Source organism: Bemisia tabaci, chromosome 9, assembly GCF_918797505.1.
Source record: "Bemisia tabaci chromosome 9, PGI_BMITA_v3".
NCBI classification, from domain to species: Eukaryota; Metazoa; Arthropoda; class Insecta; order Hemiptera; family Aleyrodidae; genus Bemisia; species Bemisia tabaci.
In genome coordinates, this window is record NC_092801.1 from 31,067,581 (window position 1) to 31,095,334 (window position 27,754).

General features: G+C 39.6%; 1 protein-coding gene across 1 annotated transcript; it reads left to right on the forward strand.

Moving 5' to 3' along the window:
* LOC109030334 (uncharacterized) lies at positions 1-27,344 on the forward strand. The gene is made up of 6 exons (XM_072304493.1): positions 1-425; positions 5,876-6,120; positions 8,290-8,485; positions 9,824-10,182; positions 25,999-26,107; positions 27,136-27,344. Exons 1-6 carry the CDS (start codon positions 362-364, stop codon positions 27,204-27,206), a joined length of 1,044 nt encoding a protein of 347 aa, XP_072160594.1. The 5' UTR covers positions 1-361; the 3' UTR covers positions 27,207-27,344.
* The last annotated feature ends 410 nt before the right edge of the window (positions 27,345-27,754 follow it).

Below are 27,754 nucleotides of genomic sequence, written 5' to 3' on the forward strand. Positions count from 1 at the left end.
TTTCGACGAACCCCGTTTTAAAATGTTGCGCTAGACTTTATATATTACTCACGTTTATAGTTGGGAAAATGGCGTGTTTTCACGAACGATCGGACAATTTGTAAAGAGTCGAGCGTCATACCACGTGACTTGTAATTACACCTTCTTATTTCCGCGAAGCACTCTGAATTTTCCAGTGATCACTTGGAGATGACGGGGTCTTAGCTCTACCACCGCATTGTGAATAGTATTTTTGTCATCACACAGAGGTGTAACTCTCTCACGTCAAGTGATTCCACGGATAATGTGAAAACTGCAAAAAATTGCTTTCACTTGTCTCCGTTTGTGAAAGTGTTCGAGGTCGGCATCATTATTCTGAGCGATGAAACCTTATATCTACTTTTACATCATTGGGATGGTTACTGAGGCGTCCTTTAACTATGGAGGTAAGAAATACTACAATTAAAACAAATGAAATTATTTTTTTTTTAATTTTCTTTTCCACATTAAATCAAGGCTTATAAAAAGGGGAAAATACTAAACAAGTTGGTTTTTGCAATCGCTAGCGATAGCAATATTCGTCATGGGAACTTTTGCTTCTGGGATATGAAAATGTTAAGGTACAGTTCGTTTGTAGTATCTTCAGAATTGAAGGGGCTATGTAATTTTGTGTCGACATCTCTTTTCTAACATTTTTAATTTTTTTTCTTTGCATACAAGAAAGCTGTTATTTACCAATTATTTATTTTCGTTGGATTATACATGGTTTTCGGAAGTTAACGCATTTAACTTTCAGTTTCGTTTTTTCGGCGTAAAGTATGATATTTTTACTCTACGCATATGCCCGAATACGCATCATAAGTGACCTATGTGCTTCCTAAGTTGCCATTTTTTTCATTCAAATAGATGCAACTGAAATGTTAGATGTGTACTACCTATACTACTTTCATGTCATTGCTTTATTTATTTATTTATTTATTTATTTATTTACTTTTTGCGTAGGTATAAATTGTTATTTTTTGCTGAATTTTGGAGAAAATATTGCTTTAAGAACGTGGAATGTAAATTAATTTTATTGAAAAAAGAAAATACCATCATTAATTTGGGCGAACAGAGAAAATATACATCAATATTTGGGTCAACATCTCCCTGATTATATGAAGGATGAAGATATTAGTATTTCTGTATCAAAAAACTTAGCTTTTGTCTTCAGAGATACAATGATTCTAGTCCCAGTCAATTTGTTTTATTGAAAAAACAAAAAAACAAAAAAACAAAAAATAAATAAAAAAAAAACAACTGAAATGTTAGACATACTATTTTCATGTCTTTCTATTTGTATCAATAGGTACTTTTTGCTTAACTTACGAACGTTGAATGCAAATTAACTTTATTGAAAAAAGAAAATAACGTCATTAATGTGGGGGAACATGTGGCTGATTATATGAAGGAGGTATATTCCAGTATTTAAGTTTAACATATTAATTCACGAGAAAATGTTCGTACATTTATCATCTAGTATTAATTATTTTTTGATGATTAGTCTAAAACATTCAATACAACCATTAAAAAGTAACACCCATCGTCGGGTATCGAACTCCCGATTGCCTATTGCCCACTCCTTTGTATATAAATATGACGCTTAAGTCAACCAGGCTATCACGGCTCCGCGGCTGATGTCGTAAAAATAGCATACAAAAGACTCTGACGGTGGGCGGGGCTTATCACAAGAGTTGTTTTCGACGCTTCGTAGCTCCCGGCCGATATGAAAGAAATGAGCTAAGCGCCTTTCTCTGTGAGACATTGTTTACCTATGCTATCATGTGTCTCAAGGTTCATCTCACCATGCATTTGCTATCGCGGCAGTAAGCTGAGGCAATATTTCTGTATTCATGAATTAAATCCATCAATCGAGTTCTGATTTTGGCTCATATATCCGTAACGGGTCCTCCAGAACAATTTTCCGCCTTGTACGATGGTTATCATTTCTTTATATCTATGTTTAAAATTTGAGGTGGGATAATGGCGGCTTCTCAAGAGCAACGAGGTAGGCGATCTTTTGCACCAACGAACAGAAAACTGATGGCGAAAAATAGCCAATGAAAACCTCCCAAAAAAAAGAATTTGCCTAAAAACGGAACTTTGTGGTTCTGCGCAGATTTACCAGTCAGACACGACATCTCAAGGTGGAAAAAAACTCGCTGAAAGCGAATTTTAGAAATCAACACAACTTGACGTAGAGACATGATTGGCTAAAAAATACAACGGTTTTTGATACATCGGAAAATCAACCAAAAATCGGAGACTGGGCGAAACGCTCAAAGTCGCAGAGGTATAGGGAATCCCATAGCGAAAGCAACGGAACGATTCTAATATCATGCCAGAAAAAAAACAAAAGACAAAATGCCAGAAAAATACCCAACAAATTCTTCTGCATCTGAATACAAACCACAAAGGTCAATTAAAACAAATGGAAAATTGACAAAAAATATGCAGGTCGAAAATGAACATGACTACCCCTAAGATTTCGAAAATAATACTTTTTTGTGGTCAACAGTGGTCACATTTAACTGAAGAAGGGAACGCTAAAATAGAAACAAAAAACAATGGCAGAATAAAATAGGTTCTTCACAAATTGTCGTTGCCCGCACAAAAGAGCGCAACTCTATTCCAAGGTTGCAATTTTAACTCAAACAAGTCAGTTCTTTTACCAGACCTCGAAAAGATAGGTCCAAAATGTTGGTGAAATTAGTCGATGATTTGAGGGGAAATCAGTTTATTATCAAGTAAAAACTCCTACCAGTTTTTTAGTGAAAATAAAATCTGTGAACGGAAAATTATGTCGAGAGCGATTCTGCAAAAGCTAGATGAAATTGATAATCTTCCCCTCAAATCGTTATAAACTGTGCGTATTTAGAGCCTCTATAACCTCTAGTTTGAAAATTAATGGGGGGGGGGGGGGGGGTTCGCGATGTTTCTGTCTGAAGTTAATGGAAGTGGCGTTAGGTTTTTGCGTAACAAGATGTAGAGCATTTTTCCTACCGTGACACACATAATTTTCACTCCGGTGTTTCTCTCGTTCAAAAAAAATACGGCCATTTTGTCCCATATTTGCCATTTAATTAGAAATCGGACTCACATTATTGAGCACTTTACTATTGACAAAAAAGGCATTCAAGATAATAACTAAAGTTAATAAGATAAATATCATTATGTTTTTAACACTTAAAAAGGTCCAGCAAGCTAAAAATGCTGAAGTTTCTTTTTAAAAAAAAATTGCTCCACAACATTGTTCAATTAAGTCCTGAAATTTGTTTCTTGAACATTGAAATGGAAAGTTTTTGAAACCATTTTGTATTCCAGTGTGTCATTAGACCACAGGTTTACGAAACTGTGTCTTGTGTGTCACTTTTTTTTAGTAACAAGGTGGTAGAATAGTGCTGGTAGGTACACCGTTTTCTGCGAGAAGTCAACGCTACGAAATTTCGACGATTTCATATGGAGTAATTAAGTTGAGCTCTAATGAGTATCAGTGCACAAATAATAAGAAACGAGACTGTGCAGCTAAGGCATTGCAATACCAAGCTGGAGTCACGCCGAGAGATCTATAACGTCCTGAGTATTTTTAGACCTCATAAAGAGACCAAATTCGTGACTTGTACGCATTTGCTTGAGCGGAACACTGACACCAATCCCCCCCCCCCCAAGCCCGGTCTAATTCCCTTTTTTTTTGGGGGGGGGGGGGCTCAAATTTTGGACTCTAATTCATGGTGTCTGGGAATCTTCACCAGGCTTACTCACTGAGTAATGGAGAATAAATGGAGAATTCCAATAATATTCTCTTCCCTAATGGAGAATTTACATGCAAATTTTTTATTGCTTCAGCAGAGAGTGCTTCAAGAGCTGATGTCGCAGTATTTTTTTCAATTTTGCTCTGGTATGGGAAATAGTATCAAAATAGATTTAAAAGTGAAAAAATGCACCGCCTAATGACGTCATCTCGTAGCACTTCCCATTTAAACACATGTCTCCTAGTGGATCAGATAGTTTTGTCACATCTCCTCCCACAACTGTTCAATTTATGAACCAATGGTATCCTTGTGTTCAGTTCACTCGGTGGTTTCCACTAAAACGTGAAATTCATCAAAAATTCGACACTTGCAAATTCTCCATTTTCCCTGATTTGAGGGAGCTTGTTCCCTGGTGGAGAACCAAAGTTTTCCCCCACTTCCCCGTGATTTTCTTGAGAAAAACTAAATAGGTAACTCTCCCAGGATCTCGCGATCCCAGAATGGAGATGTTGCATGTGTGAGGGATTTGCGATTTGACTGTTGCTTCTCATGTAAAAGTCTGCGAGAAACACGATGGTGCCACTGGATTTCTCTGAAATCATCTCCCAAGCTCAAAAAAAGCTCTCAAAGTGAGGCCAAAATGGAGGGGATATCCCACTCTACCCTGAGAGTCCACCTCTACATCAAAACAAACTCTCCACGCAAAGATAGGGAGCAAATATTTTACAGTGATGCCGTGTTTTCTGTTTTGGAGTCGCCAAATAAAGTGGCAACCCTGCGAATGTATTTGCTCCCTATCTTTGCATGGAGAGTTTGTCTTGATGTAGAGGTAGACTCTCAGTGTAGGGTGGGATATCCCCTCCATTTTTGCCTCACTTTGAGAGCTTTTTTTGAGCTTGGGATATGATTTCAGAGAAAACCAGTGGCACCATCGTGATTCTCGCGAACTTTGACATAAGAATCAATGGTCAAATCGCAAATCCCTCACACATGCAACATCTCCATTGCAGGCTGGCGGTGTGCGCGGATCGCAAATTGTTTACCGTGGTAAAAGCGCAATGCGTGAAGTATTCATGCTGTCTTGTAGGCGCTAATATGCGTTGAGTGCCGACCGCAATGTTTTGGCGCGATTAGCTAAACTTGCAAGAGAGTTTTCTTTCAGGAGGATTCTCCTAGATTCTAGGATTGCAAGCTCGCCGTAAGAACTGGTCGGAAATGGTGTACCGTGGTGAACGCGCAATGCGTGAAGTATTCATGCAGTCTTGTAGGCGCTAATGATGCATCTCGCGCCGACCGCACTGCACTAGGCGCGATCAGTTAAACTCGCTGAGTCAGCGTTCTTTCGACTTGCAACTGCCAGTTTTCCGCAATGGATTACTGTAATTTAAAATCATTAATATGAAATTACTTTAAATTTAATTATTTTTTTCCGGTTACTTAAATAGGTATTAACAGACTTAAACTCATAGAGGCATCGAAAGGGCATTCTATTTACTCTTGTTTTACTCATTAGACCTCCAATTTTTTATTTGACCCTCTAATTAGACTGTATCGCATTTTATTGGCACTGATCCCACCGCATACTGCCGTGCTAAGGAAGAATGCCTTATGAGCCTTCAGACGTTGGCAAGTATCCTCCGTTAAAACCCGAATTTACTGGGAAAATTGCGAATATTATTTTACAAAATTTTCAGACAATTTTGTACGCAATTTAATCGAAAATATCTGAAAATTTCAAGGAAAAATATGCATGAATGTGATCAGAAATACATGTTTTATCAAGGGAAATTTGGTAACTCTCGAATGTTTATACGGCGTTCTTCCTTGGCACGGCAGCATAATAGTGTGGACCACTGGCGTGGCGTGAATTGCGATGTATCGATTGTTCTGTCATTTAAACTTATGGTAAAAAATCGATTATTAAGGTGTTCGCTGCGAACACCCTGTTTATCGATCCTTTTCCATAGGTTTGAATGGTATAACGATCGATATATCGCAAAGCACGCCACGCCTCTGTAGTGGACCCAGCAATTCTCTACCGCCTCGTTACTTACACAGTTCGAGGCACATTTTCAGTGTTTTTTTTTTCTTGTCTCTTCTTTTAGTTGATCCAAACGCATTGCCTGAAGCAATACCTTGGGACGTACGGAGCTGTCAGGTCCAATGCGACTCGATATGGGGCAGGGTCCCCCAGTTAAACGTACCGTGGGCCAAAGCCTTCGTGGGGACCGATTGCGCTTGTGGATTTAACACAAAGAAACTCCACTCATATGAGAGCCAGGCCTGCGTTCAGAGATATTTTTGGTTTCCACTCCGACAAAAGAAAAAGCTTGCTGAGAGAGTAATTAAGGTAGGCGTGCACTTGCTCCGTAAAAAGGGACGGCCAAATTCTTTAAAATACATAAATAGTACTGCCGTAATAATGAAGAGAGCAGTAAAGGCAAACATGTTTTGAGAAAATGGGCTTAGAAGCTTCTGACCGGAAAAAAATGATCGATTATTGATATTTCCCGTTGTGTGCATATTATTTTTTGTTTCCTTTATCGCAATGCCACCGTACGAAGTCAAAACGCCGCATGAAAATTCCAGTATTTGCCAAAAATTCCTCGAATAAAATGAGAAGTTTTAGAAAATATACGGGAATTTTTCTGAGAATTTTCTGTCGTGATTTCATGTCGAGCAACATTTCAAATATACAGGGTGGCCCAGACCTACCGTACAAGGCCTTTTTTTCGGTTAATTTGGGTCGTACGAAGTCCAGGATCGCGGAGATGAATAAGGAATCGACCCCAAGGAATCCGAATTTCATGGTCCCACAGCCCCCCTGGCAACCCTTTGGGGGGGGGGGGGAAGGGGGTAAAATGGTGGTCCGTACTTCAAAAGTCAAGGTTTATGTCAAAATTTTGAAATTATTTCATCGGAATCAGAACGTACGGAAATTTTTAACTTACATCGAACAGTGAGTTTTCATGAGCGGGTGGTATCAATAATTCACGTACTGAGAATCATCAAATATCTTCGGGAGGAGTTGATTTCAGTGGTTTTTGTTGTGCCCGTTGTGTTTTACGTGAAATTTTGGTAAAGACACGTGTATCATGATGCTGAAATTCGTACCTTGTCTAATGGTCCATTCTGAACACTCATATAAATTGGACGTCTTTATGCTAAATGGAACTATGTGCAAGTGAAAAGATGGGGTGTACTCGTGCAAGGTGAATAAGAAACAATGTAAAGGTGGATATTGTTCCTTCTAAGAAAATGGAAAAGCGGGATTTGGCATTAAATCAAAAGGAACTGAGCGCTAACTCGTGAGCCGTGGGTATTGAACAAGAGCGTTGTGGACAGGACTCATGAGTTAAAGACTGACGACCTAGTCGTCGTCGCTCGTTTCGCGCCTCGTCGCGCCCGGTCCTCACCACTGACGTCACTGGCGCTTTTTAAGTCCCGTTCATTCTCATGGCCTGCGCACTAACGAGCACACCCCATCTTTCCAGTTGCACATAGTTCCATTTAGCATAAATACGTCCAATCATTAAAACTTGATTTCCATACTTCCCGCTATGTGCGATTCGTTTTCCTTGTAACATTTTGAATAAGAAACATGCTGAGAGAAAACATGTTGTAATTAGTGCTTTAATTCATACATTATACAGAGGCCCACTTGAAGTGTCTGGGGTGGAAATTTAACACAATTTTTCAAAGAGATTAAGTTCTGATGCGCGAAAATAGTGTCGAGGCAAATAAAAGGGAAAAATACGAAAAACATTTTGAATATACATGACAACTCATGCATTGGTACGCACACACAGGTTGTCACTCAGGGATGAAAGTAACCCTGAACTACTGACAGCCCAAATGAGGGGCTTGGAGAAAAAGTCACATGAGTGCAGTTTTTGCTATTGCGAGAAATACGTGTTTGAAGTTTCGAAATTGCATGGATCCTTATGGCGGATGGAAAGTTCAAACTGACTTTTTGATGTTTGCATATTTGAATACTTGGAAGCGAATGTTTCACAGAATATGCGTTAAGACTAGTTTTACCTGAAATCATTAATACCTCAATTTTTTCAAATACTGCTCTTACGCGCCTTTTCCTCCGAGTCCCTCAAATGGACCTATTTCTATCAAACGGAACTATGTGCTTTATGACGTGAGCCCTGTTATGCACATATTCATACGAGTCTCAGGGCTCATGTCTAAATGCACATAGTTCCGTTTGATAGAAATACGTCCAAATAACCCACCAAAAATCGGATCTTGACTCTAACCAAGGAACGAAAGAGAACAACACCCAACCACAAGCGGATGAATTTTTATATTTATACCTTTTATCCCAATACTTGTTAAAGGTAAAATTCGACTAAAACACAAGTGAATGCATCATAAATATGTAATATTGGCAGAATTTCACTGAGTATCGTACATTATTTGGTTCGATGTGAATTTTTGTTCAACCTTGAAAGTGTACTTTCGGTTGCTAACAACCTTGTTACGATGTTGTTTTCCTTTTGCGTGACAGGCGAGGTTTGGCCGTAAGAGCTCACGAGAACAATTCGAGATATTCAAGCAATCCTACAAGAAAGTGTACAGCTCAAAGGAAGAAGAATACAAGAGATTTAAGATCTTCGAGAAAAACTTGGTTGTGATCGAGAAGCTCATGGCTACGGCAACAGGAGATCTCGTATACGGAATGGGCCCATATACGGATCGAACAAGTAGGTGAAATTTGAACTCTGTACACAGACGAGAGACTACAGGAAAACTATTTGCGATGCTAAAAATTCGAGGAGGGACCCAAAAGAACCGGAATTTTGCTGTAACTTGGTGACGGTTGAAAATTTCCGAGTTTTACCGCCTAGGAGGTGTGCCTAGGAGCTAAAAAGAGTCATTGAGCCAATTTGCAACGTTAAGTACATTTTATTTCGTTTTGGTGAGCGGTGAGCGGCCGTCAATGGCTAGAACGGTAAATGGGCGAACAATCCAGCAACAATACTTTTGTGAGTGTCCGACATGTTTCTATGTACGTTTTCACACTGGAAAACAAACACATTGGATCTAGAGTCCAGACTCTTAAAAACATCGACAAGAAAAAGTACTCTTGATTCAATCAAAATCTTCCTTAAATCAAGGACCAAGCCTCTTAATTTCAGCGAATTTCGTTTTGATTCAAGCGAAAATCCGATTGAATCAAGAGTATTGTTTCTTGTCAATGTTTTCAAGAGTCTGAACTCTAGATCCAATGTGATTTTTTCCAGTGCACATAATAAATAAATAAATAAATAAATAAATAAATAAATAAATAAATAAATGGTAATAAAACCACCCCTGCGGTAAAATAAGGTTTCATGTAAAATGTACTTTAGTGTCGGACACATTTTTTTCCAATTTAATTGGACGTATTTCTGTCAAACGGAACTAAACGCCATACTACCGTGCCAAGCAAGAACGCCGTAAATCCATCAAGATTTTCTCTCATTTTTGGAACTTAACACTTCTTAAAATAAAAATTGTTTCAGGTATCCATGTACTTCAAATTTTCAGGTTGAGTTCTTGATTGTATTTGCGAAAGAATTCTGTAAAAACATTGGCCAAAAGTACAAAAGTTTTTCTGCTATGATTCATTGTTTCCAAAAAATGTAAAAAGGCGTTTACGGCGTTTTTGCGTTGCACGGCAGCATAGGGGGGGGAAGGTAGAGGGGGGCTTTGATTGGCGGCGGAACCAGGCGTCGGGCTCATTCTGTCCAATACTCGCAATGCTTTTCCACGGCGCTTAGTTCCGTTCGACAGAACGCGCTATCCGGCATTCTAAATTCCTCAAAAGGACGTCAAATTGGCGCTTAGTTCCGTTTGATAGAAATACGTCCAATTGTTAAATCAGCAATACATTTTTTTTCGTGAAGGACACTATTCATCCGAATTCTACCATGCTATACATTCTACATGCTCCCTCAGATTACTTACTTGACTTTTGTTGCTATGTTTACGTGTTGAACCAATCCACATCGATACCATCTCACCTATTCGATTCATCGCATACCATCCATTGTACCTAGGTGAGGAATTCCAGGCAGGGCTGCATTTCAACGAAGTGGAAGAGAGCTCTGGAGAATCCACCAACTTGGAAACGCGTATGCTGAGCCTCAGATCGAGGAATAATTCCTCTGGCATCAGGCGTGCTTACTCCCAGCCACCAGCCCCCACGCCCAACGGACCCAACGGCCCCAAACCGCCCCCCTTCGGATACCCACCCGGCTTCGAGCCCCCTGGCTACGTCCCTCCACCCCCCCGCAGCAATTCCGTCCCGAAGAACTGCAAGTACTTGTCCCCGTTCTTTGTCGGGAAATATCCCGAGGGATCACCACTACTGGATTGGCGCATTCCTGCTGAGTTCTACCCGGAGGTTGAATCTCAGGTAAGTTGCCATCAATGAAGAGTGGAGATGTTGCATGTGCGAGGAATTGGCGATTTGACTGTTGATTCATATGTAAAAGTTCGCGAGAAACACGATGGCGCCTCTGGTTTTCTCTGAAATCAACTTTCAAACTCAAAAAAAGCTCTCAAGTTGAGGCCAAAATGGAGGGGATATGCCACCCTACCCTGAGAGTCCACCTCTACATCAAGACAAACTCTCCATGCAAAGATAGGGAGCAAATACATTGACAGGGCTGCCACTTTATTCGGGGACTCCAGAAATGAAAACACAGCAACCCTGCTAATATATTCGCTCCCTATCTTTGCATGGAGAGTTTGTCTTGATGTAGAGGTGGACTCTCAGGATAGCGTGGGATATCCCCGGTCATTTTGGCCTCAACTTGAGAGCTTTTTTGAGCTAGTAGATTTGAGAGAAAACCAGTGGCACCATCGTGTTTCTCGCGAACTTTAACATAGGAATCAACAGTCAAATCACAAATTCCTCACACATGCAACATCTCTATTGAAAAATCTTACAGTAAAAAGGACTGCATGCCACTCTCCAACCACGAATAATGAAAACATCAAATCACAAAGAATGCCTTCGAAAGTCTTGAAACTTGACTCACATCTGCGGGGTTAAAATATTTGTATCACCCGAGGCATTGAAATATCTTTAAGTAACAAGAGCGATACGTGGCTTCCGAACCGCGACCCTTGTAACATTTGCTTCTTGGGTAATTTACCGTGACGAGCCGTCTTCTTGGGCCAAGAATCCGGAGTTATACTTGAACCATTCTTCAGGGTTTCTCCAAGCAGAGCTTCTTCAATCCTCCTTGACGCGTGCTGGAAGCATTCTGGGGCCAACAATAGATTTGAACAACTGAGTGAAACGCGTACCTGCTCAAAAGCAGGTAGAAAATGATCGTGCCCCTTAAATTGCATCGTGCGAGATTGAAGGAAATTCAACCCTCCTGATTTCAGTTTGTCACGTTTACGTGCAGTCGCTTCCATTATCCTAAAAGAAATGGTGCCCCAACAAAGTATGGTATAGGCTTATTGCGACATGAAGTGACGTTGGGATGGTCTATATGCGCTTTCGTATCCGAAGCAAGACACGCTGAACGAGACTACTGCAAATTAATTGCAACGGCTGAAAGGATGTGAATTGTATGCAATATGATTCAAAAATCATAGTGAGCGCATTGGCAATTTCTGTAAGTTCTTCCCTTGCAATGGAGGGTATTGGTGTTGCAATGCCTGGTTTGAATGCAGACGAACCACCCTAAAATCCTAATGTGTACCAATCCGCCCGTTATCATTATAACGAGAGGATAATCCTCTCTTTGAACCTCAAATGAAACTAAACCAACACGAAACTTCGTAATATGGCAAGGATTCACGCTTTTCCACATTTTAGATGACGTTTCGTAAATTGTGATTTTTGTTCCTTGTATCAATTTTTTTTATGAGTTATGCCATGAAATTACTCGCAAGTATCTTAATTTTCTTGTAAATTTTCCGAAAATCGAGGTGTCTCATTTTCATAATACTATCAAAGTTGCAAGCTTGAAAACTTGCTAACCTGCGTAGTTTGCAGAGAAAAAAAGGAATTATAGACTTTGCCAGGGTTACGTAGGTATCATTGCGTTTTCAAGGAATGTATTTTTAGCACTATGTAAATTTGAGGTACCCCGTAACGTGAGTTTACCATGATGTGTAACATTTTTTTATCGATGACGTCGTAATTTGATAATTTTCTTTGATGAGTTTTTGAACTCGTTTTAAAATTATCTAAATTAGCCAATCCTGACCTAAAAATAAAAACAGTCGAAAGTGCCGGGCAGAAAATAATACATCGAATCCAAAGGTTTACTCATTTAAAATCTTGAAAATTAAATTCACCGCGTTACGCAACTCACCCTATTTGACAAGTCCCGATTTTGAACGCACAAAAGCAATATGCACGCCTATGCCCTAATTAACTAATTTTCTCAAACCGGATTTCCGAAGTTGTCAATTTGTGCAGATTGTACCTCAAATTAGAATAAAATCCCAACTTATTGTCACTAGTGAACTCTGAATGAATGATTCCTTCTTCTATACTCATTCAAACAATTTCTCCCTAAATTGAAACACATTGAGTTGGTTTCTTAATTTTTTTCTTATAATTTTTATTAATATGATAATTCAAATATGCTATCACTGACGAGACTTCATCAATTTTTATTTTATCACTTGTCATACTTTAGTACATCATTCAGAGTCAGTTCTCAAATGAATCTTAGCTTGTAAAATGTCTAATCCAGTATTAAGAAGTGAAATTAGGGATACCTCCAATCATAAATAATAAGCGTAAGATTCAAACACGAGCAAGATTTATTTGACTTTCACATTTACCGGTAAAATTTTCTCACCATTATAATTTTATTTGAAATTTAAACGTTTAACTGGATAATTCTGCAATGTTTAGTAGGAGGTGTATCTATATTCTGTCAAATGCGGGGAATGCTTTCGGAAGGAGTGCAGCGAGTCTCGCCTTTTGTCTACAAACAAAGTGATGGTCTTTTGAAAATCAAGTGTGAAGTTGTTTGTTTATTACTACAACGACCGGCACTGCTTCTCTGGTTTACGAGCAAAATCCTGGAATCCTGACTCAATGAATTCGTGCGTAGTGGTAGTAGGTGCCTCGTGTGAAAATGAGTTAGGACCTCTCTGAGGATAATTCACATTATCTAGTCGTTTAATAAGACGTTTTGACTTCTTGACTTGTGGCACATTTCGTGGCTCCTCTGAGGTAAGGGGTATCTCTAATTCCGTATGCGTAACGGAGAGCATTGAACTATACGGAGAACAGGGCTCACGTAGAAACTGAGGTACGCCCTTACCCCAAAGGAACCACGATTTTGTACGCCTCTCGGTGATGCATCAGTTGCACTGGTCTTAGAATCGTGTTTTAATGCTTGATTCTTGTAGATCAGCTAAAAATAATAAGATCTGTCATAACAGCAACTTCCTACCGTTGAATAACCAAGATATCGCGCTTTGACAAATTCGGGTTATGACGTCATCCATTGCGGGTGTGATACCATTTCTCAACATGAAACTCGGATGAAAGCAAGGTGGAAGAAACCAGGGTGTCACTACCGCGGTGGATGACGTCATAAACCGAATGTTTCAAAAATCGCGATATCCCGGTTAATATTGAACATACAAAGTTGCTGCTTGGACGGATCTTAATATTTTTAGCTATTGTTTAGCTTACCACTTAAAGCGGTCAACATTTTGAAAATAATTACATTGCTGTAAATCGGAGAAAAACAGATCGATCCGCGGAAATGCGTTTTTCAACAAGACGTTTTATAAAATGCGCCCAGGTGAAAATAATGATAATCTCTTAGGGAGGCATCTAGAGACCTATTTGATACGAGAAAATCACACTTGTGACCCATGGGTGGGGGTAGGAGGTTCACGGCGCAGTCGTTTTTGAGGCGCCACGCACAGCAAAATAATCGTACTTCTCATCGCACTCAATTGAGATATCACGAAGATGAGGCGACAAAGATATCTCACAACTTGTTGCGAAATATTATATTTTGTTTTTTTAGCCTTTGATGCCTATTTTTGACGTTTTCCACTGTTGCCAAAATCACTTGAGTGCAGGATAAAATATTCACTACTTTTATTCTTTGCCCTTGTAAATTTGCGTAAAACTGAACACTAAAAAAGTGTCAAACTGCCAATAATTTGAAGGGTCAAAAATAGCCACCAGTCCCTTACGTTGGGCCCCTCGGGGGCCTTACGAGCCTACGTGCGTATATTGTAAATCTGGCCTTGCATTAAACTCTTTGAATTTCTGTGACCGCAGGACGGATGGGCTATTTTTGCGTGTTTTTCAATGATACTTAGGATTAACCTTACAAGAAATTTCGCTTCTCTTGTAGCAGAGATAATATAATTTTCCGCGGTTCTATAAATCAACCAATTGATTAGATTTGTCTTCAAATTCGGATAGGTAAGAGAGAGAGTCTAGCGACACAACGCTGCCAATGAATAAAACCCCCAATGAACGGCTGGTTTTGCCGTAGAACCAGGGGCTGGGCTGGGCTCCTCTGCGTTGCCTCCCTGCCATTTCTTATGCGTCAGCTACAGGCTCTTTAAGGCATGACATATTTAATTACAGTTGCTCCAAGTTGGCAACATTGGGATGGAAGTGGTCTTGACTCTTGTGCCTTTACTTTTATTATTTCATGAAAACAAGGGTGGAAATGAATGCAAGAGGCCTTTTCTTTCTTTACTGCGCCGCCGCGCCGCGCCAGTCGTTGTTGAAGCCCGACCCGCCGTGTCCCTTTACTGAGCATGCCTGGTCCGCTGACCTGCATTTTGTGCCAGGATTTCGGAAAAGTAGTGTTGCCACATTACCAAAAATGAAATTTTGAGAAAATGGGCACAGCTCAGTACAGTGTCCGTGCAGAATACTTTATTGAGCAGGTCCCTTTGTTGTCGTTAAATTTTCAAAAATCCTCAAAAAGACATATCTAATTGTAAAAGGGGTTTAAAAAGTCTTAAAGGGTATCCCGGGATAAGAATGTCAAAATGCCCTTGTGAATGGATTTTTATTTTAACCATTTTAAGTCATCAAGGGGGTCCTAAAACTTAGGTTTTGGGGGGTTTCAGCCCCCCAACCCCCTCCGCCCCCCTCAGACCCCCAAAAACCGCTTTTTTGGGCTATTTTTGACTATGCTAACGTCATTTCCTCATAACTTTCGTAATTTTCGATAGAATTGAACCAAAATTTGTCAGAATCTACATCAATTAGCTTAGTTTGTGTAGAAAAAAATTCATTATCATCGGATAATATTTTAGCCCCTAAAAAAATTCGTAAAATTTTTGAAAAAATCATTTTTTTTCCTTTTTTCGCGGCTAGGTGGCGTATGGAAACATGCACACAAACAAAAATTGTCTCTTTTCTTAATTTATACACCCAATAAGATACAGGAAAAATTTCGTGTTGATCGGAGTGGTGCGCCATACTTAAAAACGCAATTTTCTAACCTCAAAACGGCCTAAATGCCACCATTAGCCTCCTTTGATGACTAGGCGTGGAGAAATGTAGAGAGAAATATCCGGTTTTATCGTCTCACCTCTTAAGTGATCCACTTAAGTACCTTGAGTCAAAATTTCGAGTCGATCAGAGTGGTGCGCAACACCCAAGCACGCAATTTTCTAACCTCAAAACGCCGAAATTGCCCATTTCGGCACCCATTATCACTCCGTGTGAAAAAATAAGAAGAGGTACATCCGATATTATTGTCCTACCTCATGAATTAGACACTTAAGTGCATTTAGTCAAAATTTCGAGTCGATCAGAGTGGTGCGCAACAACCGAACGCGCCGATTTCTAACCTCAAAACGCCCAAATTGCCCATTTCGGCACCCATTATCACTCCGTGTGAAAAAATAAGAAGAGGTACATCCGATATTATTGTCCTACCTCATGAATTAGACACTTAAGTGCATTTAGTCAAAATTTCGAGTCGATCAGAGTGGTGCGCAACAACCGAACGCGCCGATTTCTAACCTCAAAACGCCCAAATTGCCCATTTCGGCACCCATTATCACTCCGTGTGAAAAAATAAGAAGAGGTACATCCGATATTATTGTCCTACCTCATGAATTAGACACTTAAGTGCATTTAGTCAAAATTTCGAGTCGATCAGAGTGGTGCGCAACAACCGAACGCGCCGATTTCTAACCTCAAAACGCCCAAATTGCCCATTTCGGCACCCATTATCACTCCGTGTGAAAAAATAAGAAGAGTTACATCCGATATTATTGTCCTACCTCATAAATTAGACACTTAAGTGCATTTAGTCAAAATTTCGTGTCGATCAGAGTGGTGCGCAACACCCAAGCACGCAATTTTCTAACCTCAAAACGGCCAAAATGCCTATTTCGGCACCCATTAACACTCCGTGTAAAAAAAGAGAGGTGGGTACATTCGATTTTATAGTCCTACCTCATGAATTAGACACTTGAATACCTAGAGTCAAAATTTCGTGTTGATCAAGTGATGCGCAACACCCGAACACGCCGCTTTCTAACCTGAAACCTCCCAAAATTCCCATTTTGGCATTCATTATCACTGTATGTTAGCCAAGATCCCGCTTGAAAATTGCATGATGCACATTTCAAAGTTTATTATGGCACCCTGCCGCGTAGCAGACCCGGTCACTCAGGGAAACCTCTAAACTCCCAGGATATATATGACGGTAGGGAAGCTCGCTCATCCCCCACGAGGGAGCGTTTCCTCGTCCAAACTTCCATAATACGTAGCGGTGCAATGAGTACTGGCAAATTCAAGTCAATAAATTAACAAGAGGTTAGAAAGAATCCTAAAGTGAAAGGAAAACACTTTTTCAGTAAAGAAACTTTGTTATGAGTGAAAGAAACGGGTTTTTTTTTTAAATATAATTAATATTTACAATTGTAGAGATGACAAAATTATTACTTAAGGTAAGACATGATATACAAATCGGAAAATAAACAAAAATCAGTGGCAAGAAATAAAGACGAGTGATCAATGGTTTTAAGTTGCTCCATTTTGCTGGTGTCAATCGCAATTTTGCGTTTGAATTTACAGGATAGATTTTTTTTAAGAAGCACGAGATAAATTTGACCTAATTTGATGGGTATTTGGTATGATTTCTTCTTGGCAAAGAAGGTTCATTTTAACAGACTTTGTCAACAAACACTTGCTCATTACAATTTTTTTTGTTTACCTCTGAAACAATTTGTACGTATATTAGGTTAAAACAAAAACAAAAAACAAATTGAAGGTGTGGTTCCTTTTTTTTTTGAAGTGGGTCAGACTTCACGTGGTGTGTCTGGGGATTCATGAAGGGAATCCCTCTGGGCGAGCTGAAGGGTATACTGAGGCCAATGCTAGACCACGGTAAATACGACTATACATATAGTCGTATTTACCGTTTTATCTTAATTATATTTAAAAAAAAAACCCGTTTCTTTCACTCATAACAAAGTTTCTTTACTAAAAAAGTGATTTCCTTTCACTTTAGGATTCTTTCTAACCTCTTGTTAATTTATTGACTTGAATTTGCCAGTACTCATTGCACCGCTACGTATTATGGAAGTTTGGAGGAGGGAACGCTTCTTCGTGGGGATGGGCGAGCCTCCTTACCGTCATATATATCCTGGGAGTTTAGAGGTTTCCCTGAGTGCTTGGGTGTTGCGCACCACTCTGATCGACACGAAATTTTGACTAAATGCGCTTAAGTGCCTAATTTATGAGGTAGGACAATAATATCGGATGTATCTCTTATTATTTTTTCACACGGAGTGTTAATGGGTGCCGAAATGGGCAATTTGGGCGTTTTGAGGTTAGAAAATTGCGTGCTTGGGTGTTGCGCACCACTCTGATCAACACGAAATTTTGACTCTAGGTATTCAAGTGTCTAATTCATGAGGTAGGACAATAATATCGGATGTACCTCTTCTTATTTTTTCACACGGAGTGATAATGGGTGCCGAAATGGGCAATTTGGGCGTTTTGAGGTTAGAAATCGGCGCGTTCGGTTGTTGCGCACCACTCTGATCGACTCGAAATTTTGACTAAATGCACTTAAGTGTCTAATTCATGAGGTAGGACAATAATATCGGATGTACCTCTTCTTATTTTTTCACACGGAGTGATAATGGGTGCCGAAATGGGCAATTTCGGCGTTTTGAGGTTAGAAATCGGCGCGTTCGGTTGTTGCGCACCACTCTGATGGACTCGAAATTTTGACTAAATGCACTTAAGTGTCTAATTCATGAGGTAGGACAATAATATCGGATGTACCTCTTCTTATTTTTTCACACGGAGTGATACCTAATGGGTGCCGAAATGGGCAATTTGGGCGTTTTGAGGTTAGAAATCGGCGCGTTCGGTTGTTGCGCACCACTCTGATGGACTCGAAATTTTGACTAAATGCACTTAAGTGTCTAATTCATGAGGTAGGACAATAATATCGGATGTACCTCTTCTTATTTTTTCACACGGAGTGATAATGGGTGCCGAAATGGGCAATTTGGGCGTTTTGAGGTTAGAAATCGGCGCGTTCGGTTGTTGCGCACCACTCTGATGGACTCGAAATTTTGACTAAATGCACTTAAGTGTCTAATTCATGAGGTAGGACAATAATATCGGATGTACCTCTTCTTATTTTTTCACACGGAGTGATAATGGGTGCCGAAATGGGCAATTTGGGCGTTTTGAGGTTAGAAATCGGCGCGTTCGGTTGTTGCGCACCACTCTGATCGACTCGAAATTTTGACTAAATGCACTTAAGTGTCTAATTCATGAGGTAGGACAATAATATCGGATGTACCTCTTCTTATTTTTTCACACGGAGTGATAATGGGTGCCGAAATGGGCAATTTGGGCGTTTTGAGGTTAGAAATCGGCGCGTTCGGTTGTTGCGCACCACTCTGATCGACTCGAAATTTTGACTAAATGCACTTAAGTGTCTAATTCATGAGGTAGGACAATAATATCGGATGTACCTCTTCTTATTTTTTCACACGGAGTGATAATGGGTGCCGAAATGGGCAATTTCGGCGTTTTGAGGTTAGAAAATTGCGTGCTTGGGTGTTGCGCACCACTCTGATCGACTCGAAATTTTGACTCAAGGTACTTAAGTGGATCACTTAAGAGGTGAGACGATAAAACCGGATATTTCTCTCTACATTTCTCCACGCCTAGTCATCAAAGGAGGCTAATGGTGGCATTTAGGCCGTTTTGAGGTTAGAAAATTGCGTTTTTAAGTATGGCGCACCACTCCGATCAACACGAAATTTTTCCTGTATCTTATTGGGTGTATAAATTAAGAAAAGAGACAATTTTTGTTTGTGTGCATGTTTCCATACGCCACCTAGCCGCGAAAAAAGGAAAAAAAATGATTTTTTCAAAAATTTTACGAATTTTTTTAGGGGCTAAAATATTATCCGATGATAATGAATTTTTTTCTACACAAACTAAGCTAATTGATGTAGATTCTGACAAATTTTGGTTCAATTCTATCGAAAATTACGAAAGTTATGAGGAAATGACGTTAGCATAGTCAAAAATAGCCCAAAAAAGCGGTTTTTGGGGGTCTGAGGGGGGGCGGAGGGGGTTGGGGGGCTGAAACCCCCCAAAACCTAAGTTTTAGGACCCCCTTGATGACTTAAAATGGTTAAAATAAAAATCCATTCACAAGGGCATTTTGACATTCTTATCCCGGGATACCCTTTTTTTTAAAAATGTCTCTTTGACCGAATTACCTTTCAAAATATAGCCCATTCGATTGCTCGAACACGAAAAAATAGACTGTTGTTGATTTTTTTTTTCCCTAAAGGTCATAGCTAGTCAGGAGAATTTCCAACTGATTGAATGCATGGGAATCTATGAAGACTTTTTTGAGAAAATCCAGAGGCCTGAGAATAATAACTCTTGTCGTGGAAATAGAGCTAAAATGTAAAAAGTTTTCGGATAAAAATTGCATGAATATAACGGAAAGAATTCAGGTTCTTTTACAGGACAAGGGACACCCACGTACAATCTGACTAACACCGACTTGCGCTAACCAGGTGTTGATTAGGTATTCACTCCTAAAATGTTTCATTAATTCCATATTTCGGAGAAAACTTCTTGGATGGTAGGCAGTAAGGTCAGAAAAAAATCTGCAGATAAAAAAACGGGAAGCTCAATCGATTTGGAGGCATTTTTATTTCGCTAGGAGTAATGTTGGGGGAAGAGGGGGAAGAGAACCGTTGAAGAAAGAATCAGAAAACGTAGTTCTAACCGGCCGAAATCCGGAATTTCGCCTGTAGATCCGGAACTTCGCCTGTAGATCCGGAAGATTATACGGACTACGATGCAACGTTCAACAGTGCTGCCAAGATTCTTGTCACCTCTCAATATGTTATTGAGAATCTCGTATCCTCCGTGTTTCATGTGGCAACTTCGTTCAACGGAAAAGGTAGTTCCGGACAGAGTTGCCAATTTCATATTAAAATTCGAGAATAAACCTCGATCATTGAGTGTCACTGCGTGAATTTTTCCCTTTAAATCGGACGTTCGGCGAATCTGTTGGCCTCCCATAATATAGTGCACGTCCACTTGATTTTTCTCTAGTGTCAGTAGGTTGGATATAGAATTTAAAAAAGATCGGCGTAGAAATGCGAATTTTTCACCAAATTCGGAAAAAACGAAGATGGTAAACATTTTGATCCGATATGCCTCGTAATGCTTCTATTTTATGATGATGTTGGGAAAATAAGCTGAGTAAATGCGATAACTCCGTGGCACTGTAGTGAGATTCAGGGTTTTGGACGGCTGTGACTTGACGCTTGGCTATATATGTTACGGCGGTTTGGACTTATTGTGATCCTATAATATACTATTTCATACACTTTCTCACCATTCCTATCCGCATCATCGAACCGTCATAATGTATAGGCCGATTTTTAATGGGAGATTTGCGGTCTCCAATTTTTTTACAAAACATTACTTACACCGCTCAACATGGGTTTTTTCCTTCAAACCAAACCAATTTTTTTCGATTCCTAGGTGATATAGAAGTTCAAAAATGCCCATAATTACTGCAGGAAAATTGGCTGGTGCTCAGGGCGCCGCCATTTTGAATTTTCCAAAATTGAGAAAACCCACGATCAGTTTTTGGAAAAATCTCCTCAACGGTTAATCTTACAAAAAAAAAAAAAAAAAAAAAAAAGCAGCAGAAAGAACATAAAATTTCCTACCGAAATCACCCTCCTCTGTTTTTCAAGCTTAATTTTTTGGTAGTAAAATTATCGTTTTCTTCAAAAATTAGCTAAAAAAAGGCGTACTTTTGCTGATTTTAGGGGAAACTTTGCTTCATATCTCCAGCCATGATTATCTGAGAGAAAAAAAACTGTTATGCTCTTTGAAAAGAACGTAAAATTTACTTCTAGAAAACATATGTCAATGGTTCCTAAACTTTATTTAATCCTGAGAAAAAGCAGTTTATTAGCTCCTCCCTTAAATTTGTCGACCCTTGATTTTGGCAACCATCTCCTTTGAAATCATGAAAAAAAGAAGAAAAAAAACCGAAAAACGTGGCCGAAACTGTGCAACAAGTTGGTAAAATAGTGCTTGGCCCACACCATTTTTTGAGGGGGGGGGGGGCAACGCCAAAAAGTTCAAAACTTTTCAATCAAATCCAAAAATTTTGAGCTCTAATTAAAAGCTCTAAAGTACAGAACTGATGGGGGAGAGTGTTCAGCTCAGGCAGTTTGCATTGGACTATTAAATTGAGGTAACATCGAGAGATCTATAATTTTGGTTGTGTTCACACCTCATCAGTAGATCACACTCGTCAGAGAACCCAACTGAAAATCTTGCAAAATCCAAGACTGCATCGAAGCAAAAGTTGGAAGTAAAAGTTTTGTATTGCAACACGGTAAGTTATGTACTGGTACTCATTAGAGCTCAACATTTTTAATTCTGATTGGATTTTTTTTTGGTTTCTGATCTCAATGACGTTGACGCGATTAACCATTGATGAGATATTTCCAAAAAACTGATCGTGGGTTTTCTCAATTTTGGAAAAATCAAAATGGCGGCGTCCTGAGCACCAGCCAATTTTCCTACAGTTATTATGGATTTAAAATTTTGAAATCGATGCAGCTCGAACACAAAATGGTGTATTAAAATCTAAGAACATACATTTGCCTATACATATGCGTAAAGGGCCCGCGAAGAGGGCCTGAGGGCGCGAGGCGCCCTCCCGGGGGTTGGGCCGCGTAGCAGTCAGCGGGCAGGGCCTAGTAATGTATACGTTGCAGGAAAAGTGGATATTTTGACTTCCCTTCCCCCTCATCGCATACCCGTAACGCAGCCTGTAACACCGTAATACACTTTCCGTAACGCTCTTTTCAACCCCTTTCTCCCCACGTCCGGTTTTTTATGAATACTTGCCACCGTGAGGCGATTTTTTAGCGTCGAAAGTCATATTTTTTTCGTGTGAAGTTTTGTCCAACAATATTGAAGTGTTACGGTGTTACGCACGTAACCTATATCACTATTTGTCGCCTACCTGACATAAGGGTGTAACTACAATCTGCAATGGACCCTGCCAAAAAAAAAAAAAAAAAAAAAAAAAAAAAAAAAAAAAAAAAAAAACATACATGCGACCTGCTGGTCACAGCGGAGGGTCATGTCATCATAACAGCGTGAAACACTATAACACGTCTTTCAGCTCACCTCACCTAACGCAAGTCTACTTGAAAACATGCTCTTATGATTGTCATTTTATCGAAATTGAGGATACAAACTAATTAAAATATTGTCTCTGAAGAGTCTTATGTGATGATGAATGCATTTTATTCCATTGGAAAGTTAAAGAAGGGACTCGATTACACGTCATCAGGGGTTACATTTCCAACTTTTCCCTTGAAAAAAAATTATGCTGAGACCAGATAATAGTGTGAAAAATCCCCTCCTCCTTTTGCAGTCACACAGAAAGAAAGAAAGAAAGAAACAGTAAATCAGTGAAAAACTGAAATTGACGAAATGACGGCAATACAACACGGATTCTCCCGTTAGAAAATCGTAAAAGTAAATCAAGGCTCACAGTCTTCTCGCGGCCGCGCCGTCTTGAAAATATACGATTCAACATATTGGTAATCCGAATGATCGGGATGTGTCAAGTGAACATAGATGAGGGAGGGGAGGGAAAGATCAGATTGAATCATATAACCGAAATAGGTCGGATCGGTGGATGCGGGAAAAAAACTGGCATGAATGAAGGAGCGACGTTGCGATGGAAAGTGTGACGAATCTCAAAGGTTAGGGTCAGCGCGTCTTCGAGGATATTGACCTGCTATGCTTGATAGGAGCCTTTGCCAACGCCACGCCGTGCCACCAGAAAGGTTCGCACTCTTCTCTTTTCGAACAAAAAAAAACACGGCCACGGAATATTATTGTTCTTATTTTGCCTTTCGTTCGGAGGGAGCCTTGTTTGACGGTCTTCGACGATGTCGGTTTGTGTTGGAAAACGCACATCTGTATTCTTACAAGCTTGCAATACTACACTCAATTGGTAACAATGGTGAGCCGTTGTTAGCGTTAGCCCACATCATGATCCTCAGTTACTTTGGGCACGAAAATGAGACCAGTCGGCGCATGACATCAGACGCGACAGCGTCAAAGATATGGTGACAGCTGTTTTAATGATTTTCCGATGGGAGGAAGACTTTTATAAATTGAAAATTGACGTTATCAGCAACCATTATCTTAAAAAATTATGTTCAAATTCAAAGAAAGGTAGGTATGCGATTTTGAACCTCAGTGACTCGTCTAAACAATTGAAATATTGGCCTTCATCTTCCGAGTCTGATTGCGGGGGCAGAAGAATGAAATTATCAGTTCACAATATTCTATTAAATTTCGGAACGACCCTGGATTACACCGCGCGAGCGCGCATTGACATGTATTACAAAGGATCAACTTTTAGGCAGAAAGATGCAGAGAAGGTGAAGCCATCGAGGCTTTTTCGCGTTCTGAAAACTGGCGAGCTTTGAGACATTCTCTAAAAACCATACAAAGTTACGCTTTTTTCCCTCGAGTAAGAAATTGTTTCATATTTCTATTTTTTTTTTTTACTTTTTAGAGAATATTGGGGCGAATAAAGAATTCCGTATTAGCATCTTTATACATTGCATTATGCTCGCATGAATTGGAAGGATTGCACCAGAATTTCTTAACTTACTTAACTTAACTTACTTAATGTATTCAAATAGTTCAGACAAGCTGATAACTGTTGAGTATCCAATCCGCATTAATTGCTGAGTGCGCGACACTCAAAAAATTTAGGGCATCACTCTACAACGCACAAACGACTCCCACTTTTAGTTCTCATTCTTGACGTGTGAGCAAAGGACAAAAGTGCATTTCATGGCGCGTAATTTTCCTCTCAAGTTTCATTTACTTAAAATGAGAACCAAACAACATAACACCTTGAAACTTCTGTAAATTTCTCCTAAGTTTAAGAGAATGAATTCCCCACATTTCAAGGAAAAAAATTGGATAATTTTCTGTTGAAAAAATAAAAAATGAGAGTGATTTTGGCAATGTTTAATGAAGTGGGCAAATACTGTTAAAATCCGTTCAACTGCACCTCGGAAAAATTTGCTGAGTATCATTATACCACATTATTAGAGAGTAAAATGATGACAAGAGGCTACATTGATTCATTTTAACAGTCGAACGAATTTAATGTAATTAATCTAATAGACTAAAAGGATAATTGATTGGATATCAGTCGTTGCTGGCACTTCTGTTTGAAGTCTCCTTAAATTAGCTAAAGGTTTGAGATGTCAAAATATTCGTAATAGTATTTATTAGAGGAGGAACTGCATGTCAACGTTCAAGAAATTTCCAAAACTTCATTCTGAACTTCAAAAATAAATGATAAGTGGTGCAAATAGTAGGTTCTGGGAGATGCACGCATGTGCCGCACTCTCGGGGATTGAAAAAAGAACTAATCGCGTGAAGAATCGCTCAAACTGGAACTACAACGATAGATTCCGCGTCTAAGTGCCTGACAGTTAGGCCGCATGCGAAACTTCTAGAGCAGGAAGAGTACAAGCATTCTTCAAGAAGGGTCCGATTATCAGTGACGACCCTCGACGACCCTCATTAAAGCGGAACGACCTTTTTCGAATCCGGGTCTCGCGGCCGTCACGGGTAGTTATCGCCCTTCGATGAAAACAATGGATCGGACGGCGAAGAAGGACTCAAGAATGCTCAAAGTAGTCACCAAGTACAGAAAAATCGTCTTCTTCAGAGCTTCTTGGACTTTTCAGAAGCCTCCAAGAAGCCTCCAAGACGCAGATTAAGAAGCAAAATGTTACCAGGGGAACGATGAGACATCATACCACAAAAATGCCTTCAAAAGTCGAGATACTGTAAGCACATCTGCGAAGGTAAAATATGTGTATCATATGAAAAATTGAACTTAAAGTAGCGAGAGGTACATGTGACTTTCGAACCGCGAACGGTGTAGACATTAAAAACGCCTTTAAAAGACGAGATACTTCACGCACATCCCCGGGAGCAAAATAGTTGTGTCCAGTACGCAGAGGCTGTGAGTCTAAAGAGAGAGGACAAGAAAAAGGGGCAGTTTATCTTCTTCTCTTCGATTGGTGCAGCTTCCAATACAATGTTTCCTCCGTGCTTATATCCCGCACAAACACTTCATCATGCATAGATAGAGCCAAATACAACACCAAGGTTACCAATTTGTTCGAGGAAGCTGGAGCCAAGGCAACTCTATTAATGTATTTGGAAAGCATTTTGCAAAAAGGAACCACTAGCATTGCAATGTTGCTAAGATCGTGCAACTTCTTTTGTCTTGGAGGAAAAAGCCGATTATCCATTAATATTTTCTATTTTACTAGCTAAAAACTGTAAATTTAAGACAAAAATTGATTACGTTTCATTTAGGCACAGCTCATTTAGCCACGTGGCAAAATGCAACAAAAAATGTTGCATCTTGCCACAGACTTTAGGTGCTATGTGGCTAAAGGAAACAAGAAAAATTAGTGTGGCAAACGTGGCAAAGTGCAACAAATTATGTTGCAGTTAGCCACATGGCCAAAGGATAAAACCAGGTATCTACATTGCAGCGCCAATACTAGGCAAATGCAAGACCTCAATTGAGGTGTTTCAAAAATAAACGAAATTCGAGATCTGCGAAGTTATCGTTTACCATTTTCTCAAATTTGCTTACAGTCACTACCAGGATGTGTGTGCGGCTCATGTTGGGCGTTTGCGGCTGCCGCTGCTGTTGAGATATTTTTCGCTAGGGTTGCAGGCGAAATAACCCCGCTCTCCAAACAAGGTGAGGCAATACAAATCCCTTCCGAAATGAGGAAAAGTATTAAAACCCTGGCAGTGCCAAAACAGGCTGTACATTAAAAATATATACGGTAATCCAGGGTTAAACAGCCAGGCGGCGCAAGCCAAAGTAATAGCCGCGAGCAATGTAAAACAAAACAAACCGATAGAGAAAAAACATAGACAGAGAAAGAAAAATGATGAAAGGCACAACGAGATCAATAGGAGAGAAACAAAATAGAAGGCACACTGAGATTGAGGAGGAGCTAAATAGAAAGTAAAAAGCAAGAAAATAAAAGAATGTATCAGTAAAAGTAAGAAAATAAGAAAATAAAAAGATGCCAAATGAATAAAAGATTGCCGGTTAGAGGGGGCAGTAGAATGCCCTGCTAGGCTAAGGCCCCCTCAACTAGAGAAGAAAAGAAGAAGAAAAAAAAGGGTTAAACAGCCAGACTGCGGGAGCTTGTTCTGGGTCAAAATAAGGACTTTTTTGTTGTATAAAGTTAAGTTTTTCCAAAATTGTCCCCAGTTGCAGCTACGCCCTCCCTAAAAAATAAAATTGGAAATCAAATAGTCTCTCCTGAATTTTGGCAACGGTTGTGAACCAAATTTCATGAGATGTGTACTTTCCTGTAATTTTATGCCCTGAATTCATAAATGATCTAAATAAAAATCGAAATCTTAATTTAAAGAGGGGGTTTGGGGATGTTTTGGCTCCTGCAGTCTGGCTGTTTAACCATGAATCACCCTGTATAAAGGAAATCTTAAATTGTAGCTTATCCAAAATTTAAAGTATCGTTTTTGAAGTGGGAAACTCAAAGAAACGCTAATTTCTTACGCAGATTGTGAAGTTAGGAGTGCATTTCAGACTCAGTCAGTGCGCTCATCGTTATTTTTGAGCCATTTTCTATAAGGATAAACCATATTTTTTTTTTTTTTTTTTTTCTTATTTTTTTTTCTCTTTTTTTTGCTCCAGCAAAGTTTGCAACAAGCTTATTGTCTTTATTCTCAAAAGTTTGGTAATTTTGGCAGCGTTGCTTGACTGCATCCCTGGCGATGGCTGTAAAGGCGGAAAAAATTGCAAACGCTCTGGACTACATTAAAAAATCCGGACTGCCAACTTCCAATGCTTACCCATACAGGGCAAAGAAAGAGCCGTGTAGGTCAGACGTACCACCTTACGCAAAGATTACAGACTTCGTGAGGCTCACAGACGATATAGAATCTCACGTAAGGTGGTTGCAAATTAGTCCAATCACAACGAACATGATCGCTCCTGTAGAGTTCCAAGTAAGTATTTATCCGTAGTATGAGGTTATCTCTAGTTGGTAAGAATCTGGATTGGACCACGATTCGCAAAATAGGAACTACAATTGGACGGAGTTAAACAGAAAGGAACCAAGCCACATCGGGATCGAACCGAGAAAAAGAGGCTTACAGTTTAGCTCCTGCATAAGACTCAATGTAAGAGTTAAAGTTCAATTTCTGCAAAATTTGCTCCAACAAAAAACTTTGAATATTTGGCGATAGACAGTAGAGCAGTGGTTGAGTTCAAAACCACTCATACCTCAATTTTTTCCAAAATGTGGGTTGGCTCCTTTCTGCTTAACTCAGTCCAATTATTGGCCCTAATAGAAACATCGCATGTACC

What these genes read in the sequence shown, in the direction of transcription:
- LOC109030334 (XM_072304493.1), top strand. Translation starts at nt 362, where the DNA reads ATGAAACCTTATATCTACTTTTACATCATTGGGATGGTTACTGAGGCG. An exon ending in TTGCTGAGAGAGTAATTAAG is followed by an intron (nt 6,121 to 8,289) that starts GTAGGCGTGCAC and finishes TTTGCGTGACAG; the next exon opens with GCGAGGTTTGGCCGTAAGAG. An exon ending in CCCATATACGGATCGAACAA is followed by an intron (nt 8,486 to 9,823) that starts GTAGGTGAAATT and finishes CATTGTACCTAG; the next exon opens with GTGAGGAATTCCAGGCAGGG.